This window comes from Etheostoma spectabile, chromosome 22 (assembly GCF_008692095.1).
Source record: "Etheostoma spectabile isolate EspeVRDwgs_2016 chromosome 22, UIUC_Espe_1.0, whole genome shotgun sequence".
Classification (NCBI taxonomy): Eukaryota; Metazoa; Chordata; class Actinopteri; order Perciformes; family Percidae; genus Etheostoma; species Etheostoma spectabile.
Genome location: NC_045754.1, coordinates 12,066,069 through 12,077,103, shown reverse-complemented (window position 1 = coordinate 12,077,103; position 11,035 = coordinate 12,066,069). Strand labels below are relative to the sequence as shown.

General features: G+C 39.5%; 2 protein-coding genes across 3 annotated transcripts in view; both read right to left on the bottom strand.

The window, feature by feature from the left end:
- Window positions 1-416: 416 nt before the first annotated feature.
- On the bottom strand, window positions 417-4,884 carry klhl40b (kelch-like family member 40b). Its single transcript, XM_032504287.1, has 6 exons — window positions 3,745-4,884; window positions 3,104-3,264; window positions 2,912-3,019; window positions 2,557-2,742; window positions 2,200-2,349; window positions 417-1,915 (listed from the first exon to the last, which is right to left on the bottom strand). Exons 1-6 carry the CDS (start codon window positions 4,882-4,884, stop codon window positions 1,804-1,806), a joined length of 1,857 nt encoding a protein of 618 aa, XP_032360178.1. The 3' UTR covers window positions 417-1,803.
- Window positions 4,885-6,053: 1,169 nt separating this feature from the next.
- Window positions 6,054-11,035, bottom strand: part of hhatlb (hedgehog acyltransferase like, b) — a 7,370-nt gene continuing 2,388 nt past the window's right edge. For both annotated transcript variants that reach the window (XM_032504289.1, XM_032504288.1), the window contains exons 3-12: window positions 9,626-9,693; window positions 9,419-9,532; window positions 8,397-8,591; window positions 8,112-8,321; window positions 7,542-7,713; window positions 7,292-7,436; window positions 7,173-7,208; window positions 6,893-7,094; window positions 6,666-6,807; window positions 6,054-6,586 (exon numbers count right to left, since the gene is read on the bottom strand). In XM_032504289.1, the coding sequence (XP_032360180.1) occupies window positions 6,378-6,586; window positions 6,666-6,807; window positions 6,893-7,094; window positions 7,173-7,208; window positions 7,292-7,436; window positions 7,542-7,713; window positions 8,112-8,321; window positions 8,397-8,591; window positions 9,419-9,532; window positions 9,626-9,693 (1,493 nt within the window). In that variant the 3' untranslated portion in view covers window positions 6,054-6,377. The remainder of the gene's footprint in view (window positions 6,587-6,665; window positions 6,808-6,892; window positions 7,095-7,172; window positions 7,209-7,291; window positions 7,437-7,541; window positions 7,714-8,111; window positions 8,322-8,396; window positions 8,592-9,418; window positions 9,533-9,625; window positions 9,694-11,035) is intronic.

Below are 11,035 nucleotides of genomic sequence, written 5' to 3'. Positions count from 1 at the left end.
AGAATGGCTTGAAACAAGGTAACCAAGGTATTTTTCCCCAAAAAATGTTAGAGTCCATGGTAGAACTGCAGACATTACCACAAAGTAATAAAATACGTGTGGCAGGGCACCTTTAATATAAATAAAATAGAACATATAAATTAGTTGCTAAATTATTAAAATTTAGTGATAGTAAACAATTAAACAACCACTTTGATAGTTTAAGTCCATTAATCATTTTGAGTCATTAATCTGGTTGCAGCTTCTTTTCCTTAGTCTGCTATGATAGTAAACTGAATATATCTGTGTTTTGGACCGTAGGTTTGGACAAAACAATATGCCACCTTGTGCATTTTATTAACCATTTTCTGACATTTTAAAGAAGAACAACTAATCGGTCAGTTAAGTTTTTTTTATTCATTTTATTTTATTTTTTATAATAATCATTTGTTGTAGCACTAGTTAAGAAGTATCAAATGTGTTATTACTTTTCCTTTGACTGCCAATTTGTTTAAAAAGCAGAAGGCTACTTTTTAATTTTAGTTTTAAAAGATCCATTAAATTACTCACTTGTTTACAAATTGTAAAGGATAACACTGAATGCTAAAGTTTGCAACTTTATTGACAAGGCTGGTGCTCAGTGTGTTTAACCATCAGGGTTTTCAGTTAAGCTAGCTAACTAGCCACGCAGTCCGCTACATTTCTCCACGAATGGTTCACACAGACCTACAAACATATTAGCAATTTGCTTTTTTTGAGGTTAAAATAAAGATTTGAGGTTAAAATAAATTTCCTTTTTACACAATTTTTTTTAATGGACAGTATTGTGTGTTCAGTTATATTTTTGACTCATCTGATAATACTACGTTTTGTCAGTTTCTGGGCTCCATATAAACTAGAACACAAAATTGGAAAACAGATTTTTGATACTTTGCATGTGAAAGTTTGGTTGGCTGTTCTTCTAAGTTTGTTTGATGGTGACTTTCCCACTTCTTGGACAAAAATAAATGTGATAATAACCAGGCACAAATGCCATAGTTGATTTAAATATGTATTGTCTACATACCCTCTTTATTTCCCATTCTTACTCATACTGCCGCTGTGTTATATCATAATGTGTACTGTTATTTGCTGATTGTCTACTTTATAATGTAAACACTATGTCTTAGTTAACTCTGGTGTACAAAGACCATGTGTAGGCAGTAGTTGTCAAGTTAAGCTATATTAAAATACTAAAAACCGTACAAGGCCGATAGTGTCTAGAGGTGCTACCAGTGGTAATACCATTAGACTGTATTTTCTGTCTTTTATTGTATTATTGACTAGTGGTTGCTGTCTGTAACACAGCAGAGCGTAATGAAAACATTTCAATATTAAACAGTATAGATATATTATTGCAAATGGAGATGTGTGCTGTTATTTTGTTTCTTAACTGTATCATGTTTCTGAAGGCACCTACATTATGACTTTGCTGCCATCTGTTGAGAAATGCACAACTTCTTTCCAACACATTTAAATGACTGCTGAGACAGTGTTTGGTGCTAAATACTTGCATTTTATTTCATTACAGTGCAAAAAATGTCCACAGGCTACGGATTGTTTACAGTTTTACAATCTCAATCAGATTAAAATCACTGAAATGTAAGTATATAAAAATGTCTTCAATCAAAAAGGAAAAATGGTGTGTGATATTAAGCCAAAAGTATAGCTACATAGTTAGAGCTGCTATCATAGTGTAAAATAAAACAAACTGAACACCACAGTACTAATGTTAGATGTCACTGTGCATTACTTTTTATTAACAAGCAGGGACTGGAAGGGGGTTTACATCTTGGTTAGACGCAGGGTGTTGAGGCGGACCCCTAGAATAGTGGCCCCTGAAGCATACTGGATTTCTTTGAGTATCCCATTCCACTTCCTCTCTGTCTCGTCAAACCTGAGGAGATTATCAGACTCTGTTCATGAAAGGCGAAACTTGGACACACACACTGAAAAAGTAGCAATCAACAGTGCATACTCTGGGATTGTTTGTACATACAGTATATATACCATTTTTGGTTGAATTAATTATTTCTGAAGCTAAAAATAAGACTCCCTGTTTTACTTTCTGTTAACATGTAATCCAATGTAACAAAGGGAGACTTTATTTAAATCTTTATCATTATCTAATGTACCAGTAGCGCTATGGATGAATGAACAAACGTGTTTGTTATGACCCACCTCCAGATGTCGTTCATTTCTTTGGGAATGATCTCGTCGCTGTCCTCCAAAGGCATCATGGCAAAACCTCCTACAGCGTACAGCAAGCCAGCCACAGACACCAGGTTCAGAGAGCTACGCTCCTGGGGAAATGCTACAAAGTCTGACCACCTGAAAAATGTAAACACACAAACACACACATTTTAAAGCTAAATTTAACCTTTTAAGTGTTTGTTCCTCACAGACCAAAAACTGCTTTAAAATTGAGTAAGTTATGTGAAAATGTGGCGAACAACAGCAGTACAATGTCTTCAGTGTGATTTTTATATTCTACAAAGTTCATATTCAGGACAGCACAATAAAATCACAGGAACTCACTTGTTAGTAGCAATGTCATACTCTTCCACAGTGTCTGTCAGCCCAGTGTCGGTGACTCCTGCCGCCACATATATTTTGTCCTCATGAACGATTGCTCCGAATAAAGAACGTGCAACCTTCATGGGTGCGAGCTCCTTCCATTCAAATCTCCTGGCATCATACGCACACATCTTCTTCAGACAGCTCCTTTTCACAACAGAGACAATGAACATAGTGTATCTGAGGTCCTAGCGGTCTCGTAATATGACTTTTATTAAGAAAAATATTCCTGTTCCATGTGTTGCTGGATTAAAGAATATAGCCTTCACTCTTGCCAAAGATGGATATTAATGCTTTGATTCCACTTAATACTCACTTGGTGTCTCCCTTTCCTCCGATCACATAAACAACATCGTTGTGGGTTACAGTTGCATGTCCATAGACCGGGTAAGGAAGTGACTCTGATTCACCCCATTTAAAAGATCTGTAAAGGTGTAAATTAATTAGGATTCAGTGCTGAGAACAGCAGTCCATTAAATGGTTTACATTAACTTTGACTTGAACTCACTGTCGGTCATAGACCAAAACTGAGTCCAGCGTGTGCTCCTGTTCCTTCAGTTCCCTCCCTCCCAAAACAAAGATGAAGTTCTCAGCCTCGGCCAGCCCAAACAGGAAGCGTGGAGACGGGAGGGGAGGCATTCCCAGCCAATCAGCACTGACCGGGTCGTACTGAGGTATAACAGGAGGTCAAACATTTGTGAATGGGGTGACGTCTAGTATATATGTTAAGTGCTGTAGCAGGTAGGTAGATGCACTCACATTAAAACCCCTATCATCCAATGTTCCACTTTTAATTTCCCTGTATTCAGATTAATGTGTCTGTGGGCTGTCAGACCATTATTGTTCCATCATCATTGAAGCTAAATTACATTTACATTGAGTGAGATATCTAAACACAACACAGTTTTGACTATTTAATTTTATCCATGTTTTCCCAAAATTCAGCCTGACATATTTGTTATCTTTGGAAACTTTGAGATCACCATTAGAATGTAAAATAAAATGTTTTAAATACAACCACCAGGACACAATGGCTTTTAATTACAAATATTGAGCATTACTCAGCAGTAGAGGGGGCATATTATGTGTTGCATCACGTTAACACTTTTAAATAATAATTTCTCCTCTTTCAAATCTTTCTTTGCCTACCTGTAGGAAATAAGAACACAGTGGATTTTCTTTGTTCTGTTCATCAAAAAATAATCCTCCTGCCACAAAGATCTGGTTCTCCTTGGTGACCAGGCTTACGTGGTTCTTGGGGACCTGTGTGGAAAGTGATGCTACGAAGCACTCGTTTCCTGTCGGGTCGTAGGCCACAGCGCCTGCCTCATTTACCATTAGTATCAAGTTCCTGACAAACATGCCAAATCGCAAGGTGTCATTCAGGATGCCTGGGAGAAGACTTTCTTCTTCTTCTTCTTCTTCTGCTGTATCCTCATTTTTTCCATCTATATCTGCTCCACCATCCTCCTTCTTGCTTTTGCTTTTTTTGACCTCCGGCATTTTCCCGGCAAGAGCATCTCGAACCAGCTGGAGTTTCTGCTGCAGCTCAGGATTACATGAGATCAGTTTGTGTTTCTCCACTTTTTCCTTCAGATAATCCTCACTGACCAGACGCAAACGAACACAATCCAGCAAACCTGGCAGATCTTTCTCTCTGCTCTCAGTGTCCCGGGACATCCAGTTCATCAAAGCCTCGAACACTGCCTCCTCTTTCTCTACGTTCAGATTGTCGTTTGCTAAAATGGCTGCCAACTCGCTGGGGAGCAGCTGGAGGAACTCCTCATCTCTGGAGATGAGCTGAAAGCGCTCGCAGGCATAGTTTCTGGCAGAGATGGCCAATCTGGGACAGTCCAGCATCAGGCCGAGCCTGAAGATAGCCAGACAGTTGCTGAGGCTCAGGCGCTTTTGTAGAAAAGACACACAAACAGTGAAAATTGAAGGGATCTGGTACACATTAGCCACTGCGAAGATGTCCTGGACGTTCTGCTCTGTCACATTGATTTTGGAGGTGTACAGGTACTTGAGGACCAGCCCCATGACACCTGGCTCCACATCCTCCAATATGATCTCTTTCTTTTTGCTCTCCTCCAGGTCAGACAGAAAGATGGAGCGGAAGTACGAGCTGCAGGCGCACAGGACCAGGCGGTGGCAGGGGAACTCCTTGTCTTTGATCTTCAGCACACAGTCAACCAGCTTCTCGTTCTCCAGCATGTCGAACAAGCCGTCCTGGAGCAACGTCTGCTGGTACAGCCTGGGTTCGTCCATGGGGTTTATTGGTAGAGCCATCGTTCCTGGCAGGGCAAGTTTAAAGAGCCTTAGAGGGGCTTCAAATCATAAAAAAGTGGATCTTTTTTATAGTAGAGTTTTAGTTTCTAGCCTGGAAAGAGGATTCAGAGGCACAGTCCGTCTGCTATTAACCCTCACCAGCTGAACCTCGGGACAGCCCACTCCCTCAGCTGTCATGACCCTTCAACTGAACTCCAACTGGTAGGTTATTTATAGTCCAGGTGCTCGGTGTGGAGCTATGGGCTTCATTCTGGAACATGAGATGCAATACCCACGCTTCAATCCCCTTCTCCACCTCCCACCTAGACCCTACCCACTCCCCAGGAACATCCACCCAGTCTCGGACAGCTGACACATTGCTTCATGGGAAATATGTCCATCCTGAGTCACGGATGCATATGGAGTGGATGGGTTACTCATTATAGCAACAGTCTCACTCTGTTAATTTCTTATATCATTACATTTACATGATATTCATGTTGTGTTATGGAAATTACCTAACCTCATACAAACTATTGTAACTTTGGTGTCCCAGAGGAATTGTGTATTTTTCTAATTGTCAACAAATCCCATTAAAAGTTGAAAATCAAAGAATTGTTGCTACTAACATTGATTTTTGTGTTCTGTGTTGCCAAAGCCTGGTAAAAATGATTCCTTTTGTTCCATAGAACTCAATGTTGTGTACTACGTGACATGTTTATTATTTACAATGAACATGATCACATGGTGTATTAAACAACGGCTTAAAATAGTGCCCAACAAAGAAACAGTTTACTTCTGTTTTAGGAATGTTTGCTAAAAAAACTACAGAGCCATGCTGTTGTAGGGAATTAAGCCTTCTTTATAACAAATGACAATATATTCATTACAATGTTTTGTAGACACTTTTATATACAAGACGTGTTAGACATACAAAAGTAAATTTTATTACATAAAATAGGAAATAAGCCCCTATCAGTAAATCACATCCAGGTGACTCACCACAGGTGTGACCAGAGTTCAAAAAGTTTCCAGTGTGGAGGCCTCAGGAATAGAGCTGCCAACTGCTAAGGTAATGCTACAGAGATACATCACAACCCTAAGATTAACACTGACTCATGTACTGTAATAAGCCCTTTTCTTTTTCACACAGCTCCATCAGAAAGGAAACTCTCCATATAGACACAAAACATTTGAACAAATCTTTGCTGTTTATTTTAATTAATGACAAAGGTTTCAGTATGTTAAACATCTCTACAGTGTTGTTACACTTATTGTTATTTATTTCAGTGGCTACTGGACATTATGCTGTATATTACATCATGTTTGAGTAAATGTCTTTCGCTAGGCTCTATTTTACCCCCTTTTATGTATAAACACATGATTGTAAACTTATTAACAGTTTTTTTTTCTACATCAGCAGAAACAAGCATCCATTCACAATTAATTGTTTTAAATCTGGACTGGCGATAACACTCTTGGCTGTAAACATCCTTTGCTATTAGTGAAAATATCTACTCTGCCTTTTCCTTACTCGGATCTGCAACTGGTTGAGCAGCAGTGGGTGAAGCTGCGGTTGGGCTGGCGGGGGCGGCGCTCGTAGGGGGGGCAGGAGGAAGAGGATCGGGATCATTGATAAGGGCCTGCCCCCTCTCTCTCTCCTTAATCACTTGAATCAGGCAGTAGGTCACAAACATGACAATGATGGTGGTAATAGGGAAGCCTGGGGGAAATAAAAACAACTTCATTAATGGAGTTGATAAAAAAATAAACCGGCTTTGAAATTAACAAAACAAAATCACCTTTGAGAAGCAGCCGCTTGGCAACCAACTTGGCAAAATCCAAACTGTTCAAGGCCAGGATGTTGTACAACACAATGGTCCAGAAGTTCAAAGTATTGAAGATGGCTCTGATCCGACGGGACATTGCTTTTGACATTTCCATCTGTTAATGAAACATTAACATCCACAAAAAGCATTTTTTGTCAGTATCCTAACTGAAATGTGAAAGGCCCCCTCTGCTAACAAACCTCAAAAGAAGCAAAAGGCTCCATGGAGAAGAACTTGGCAGTCCACAACTCAAAGTTGAGGCCAAAACAGTTAAGGAAAGCCCAGATCAGCACCACCTCGCAGGGTCCCAGCCAGAGGATGGTGACCCCGAAGGTGCACAGTGTAGCCACCAGCTCCTCCACAACATTCTCATGTTTTCCACCCAGGTAATTGTACACATACCTGCGGAAAATGAGACAACATCAGAACCTATTTAATTGTAAAAATGAATAACACTTTAATTTAATTCACTGATCTCACTTGCACAGCCACTCATTGATCCCTCTGTCAAAATGGCTGTGAAAGGAAAAGAAAAGAAAATTTAGTTTTACGGATTTGTATGGTTTAATAGGCCAAATGTAATCAAGCTGTGTACGCACGTTTCAGCGAACACGTAGAGCATAGTGATGCATTTTGGTGGCTTGGGAGGGTCCAGATGATCCAGTCTGGACACTGTGTTGATGACTCCAAACATAACAGCTGCTTTTACCCAGTCATACACCAGGTTGAAGTAAGCTAAGCCCACTGGAAACAATGCAGTTGCATTAGCTATGCAGTTAAAGAAGTCTGCTCTGCTTAACATGCCACAGCATTAAGTCAACACATAGATTTGGGGGAGGTGGCACAGACCTAGAGCCCAGTCAGATGCATGTTTCAGCAGCTTCAGGTCGGTGGGGATGGTGAGGATGTACATGAAATGAAAGAGGACATCCACGACAATGACGACTCCCAGGTGCATCAGGCCCTGCAGACTTATGTTCCACATCTCCCACTCTTTCCTGGTCAGGTCTGACTTGTTGACCTGCAGGGGGCAGCAGACACATGTCACAAAGCCAGAGGCCTCCACATTGCTGTGCTGCAGCTCAAAAAGGCCTCCCCTGTGACAATGGTTCCCAGTGTGCCGCCCTCCCCACACACACATACACACACATACACACACACATACAAAATTATATTTATGTCAGATGATCCTATAACATTTATTTCTTCTTTTTTTAAATAAAACAGGTTAAAGTGCTACTCTTTGGTTGGCCTTGTTATAACCCATAGACATATGCAAACAGACATTGCTTTCCAACAATCCAAAAAGGCTGGGAACTGCCGCTCTATGAATGCAATACCATCTACGGCACTAAATGCACACGGTCTAACAATGTCCGAGCTGCTGGATAACTGGGAATAATAATACATTTAACTTACTTGAACATAAAACTTATCAAAGGTCATGATGGGTCCAAAATAGAAGAAGGGGAGGTAGAAGTTGTACTTTAGCAGCTCCAGGATGTTGTAGTTTCCATCTTTCCTCTCACAGTTCTCCAGAGCAAAGCTCATACAGCGCATGATGGTAAACCCACAACCTCCATAGAAGAGAACATGACGTAGCTCAAAGTCACCTTCCACAAAGCCGGCCTATATTGAGGAGAAACAGGCTAAACCGTTAACATTCTTTTATAATGTAACTTCTGTCGAGTGGCCGCTGTTTACCTGCCAGGACACGAAGGGTTCACACTTGAATGTAGCAAGTGTACAAAGGCCGGCGACAAAGCAAAGCCAGCGGATTTTCACTAAGGAGATGCTGTAGAGCAGGATACAGTGGGACAGGATGAGGGTGACGTAGGTCCAGCCCATACTGGTCCACACGGCCAGCAGCCCATACACCATGTACACCAGGGACCTGTACTGTGGGACAGAAATGTAGTGTCACTTATGTACAAATTTAAGGTACTTGTATTTCCACTGTATTCAACTCCACTGCATATCACAGCCAAATATTGTAATTTTTATTTCACTACATTTGTCCTACAGCTGTTGTTACTTTTTAGATTACAATTTTCATCACCTTTTCCATCCAGTGAAAACCATGTAGTTTATCTCTACATTTGGTGATTTTGAATACGCTTTATTTTTTTATAAACTGAATGGCTAAGTGTTTTTCTGTGGGTTGAGAAAATTCCCTTCCCTTTAAAATTAAAGGATTAAAATACCCAAAGAAGAAATCAAAGATGCAGCTGATGTCTTTAAATTGTAGATAAAATTGCTCACAAAGCTGCACATAACATATCTTTACAGTCAATTGATAACCAAGAAACACCTTTTTATTATGCCATATTGATTTAAGGGGGAATTAGTGAAAACGTTTAGGCAAAGCAACAACTATTATAAAATCTACACTAAACCAAATTGCCATAAGTGATTGTGTTAAATATAAATTCAATCTTCATCAACAGTCATTTTCTTTCCACATGGTTCCATTCATTATCTGCTTTTCAGCTAATGACATTAAAAGCGACTGTGGAATGTTGCACAAAGAAATTGTGATAAAGAGGATTTCAAATGTCACCAAGTATTCATGATAACACAACAGTGAGAGATAAATCTCAGTGTTTCTTCCACCTCATTTCACAATGGCTCAATGTTTTGCTCGGATCCTCAAACCTGAGTCCTTTGCATAATTTTACTAAATTCTTCTTCCTGCTGCAGCTCAATCAGTCCGTCAGTAGAAGTACCTGTGGAGCCAACATGGAGCAGATCTTTGCAAACAGTACATGACCAGAGAGAGCAAACACGATGTGCGCTTTGAAGGTGGAAAACCACATCATCCACTCCAAATCAGCCGTGTCCTGCAGAGAAATGAGCAGAAAAAGGAAAATGAGAAAAGTTTTTACATCACGACAAATGTCTTGATATATTTTGAATATATCAGGTTCTCTCACCATTTTCCTTCCAAAGTAGTACCATCCTGGCTTCACGCTGGTTTTAAACGTCTTTCTGTTTGCACTTGCTGATAATAGAAACACAAGGTGAGAATTTTTTTTTTGCAAAAAGTCCTTACATTTGAACATCAACACACAAAAAAATAAAATTTTCTGTCACTTTATATTTAATTTATCAACATGTTTTTTATATTTAAAATGTCCTTGTCCTTGAATGTAAATGTTTTGATGTTACTTTTGTTACAAGTGACAGTGAAACTCTAAATAACTGCAGAACCAACACAGGACCTATTTTCTTCTTGTGCTCTGTGGTATTAATACTGACACCTGATCTCCTCTGCGTGGTCTGCATAGCTCCAACTCTTCACCCTCACACAGTGACTCTGCCCCTGCACTGTATGTACACTGCACATTGTGTTGCCTGTAAGTGACTACACTACACACGGCAAACGTTCTTACTTATGCTCAACATCAGGGTTACAGTCCCAGACAGAAGAAATGCACTGATTTCCCTATATATGATTTGAGAAGTTCATACATGGTTATGTGCTTGCACATCTGCATAAGAGTATGTGTGTGAATGTGGAAAAAAACTAATTTAAAGTTATTGCATTTGTGCATCTTTTTATGTACTTTCACACACATCAACTTTTGTTGCACTTATGTTGGAGTTTGCTCTGAACTTTGTTTTTCCGTTACATAGTCTGTAATTGTCACATCTATAAAATGTGACACATTGCATTGTAATACAAATGTTTTGTTCCATAAAGTAGGCCTATTACACAAAAGACATTTGTCAGAGTTAAGAAAAGCACACACGTGAATAATAAAATTAATGATTGCTAAATTCCAGTTGGCTGCACTGTTTCAGGGTCCAGCTTGTTGTGCATTCCATCATTGACGTTGTTACTAACACCTGTAATTTCCCTATTATGACAAATCAATAGAGATATATAGAGTATAAACTTCAACATTTAACACGTATAAAAAGTCTTAATAACACATCAAAGTTGCAAATTAATTTTCTTTTTGATAAACTCAGTAATTAGGCATGATATCTCCTTCCCACTACAGTTTTGTTGGAGGCACAAGGAGAGAGGAAAAATGTGTAGATGTATCATCTTCATAAGTACATAAACTCCACATCCATTAGTTTTGGTACATATTTCTACATACATATACATCTGCCCAACTTTAACTTTGGCAGAGTTCCAATCAGCCAGAATTATTGAGAAAACCTGTGTGAGTGGGCAGGGCTCTGCAGCTTGTTCAGTGGCTCCTATTGAAGAAGAGGACCAGTCATTTCCTGAAACAACTGGGTACTGAGTGAGTATTTACAGACTTCTTCTTAGTTGTGAGTATAGTACATATACATGTGTATATGAGTATATACAATATACACACATATAT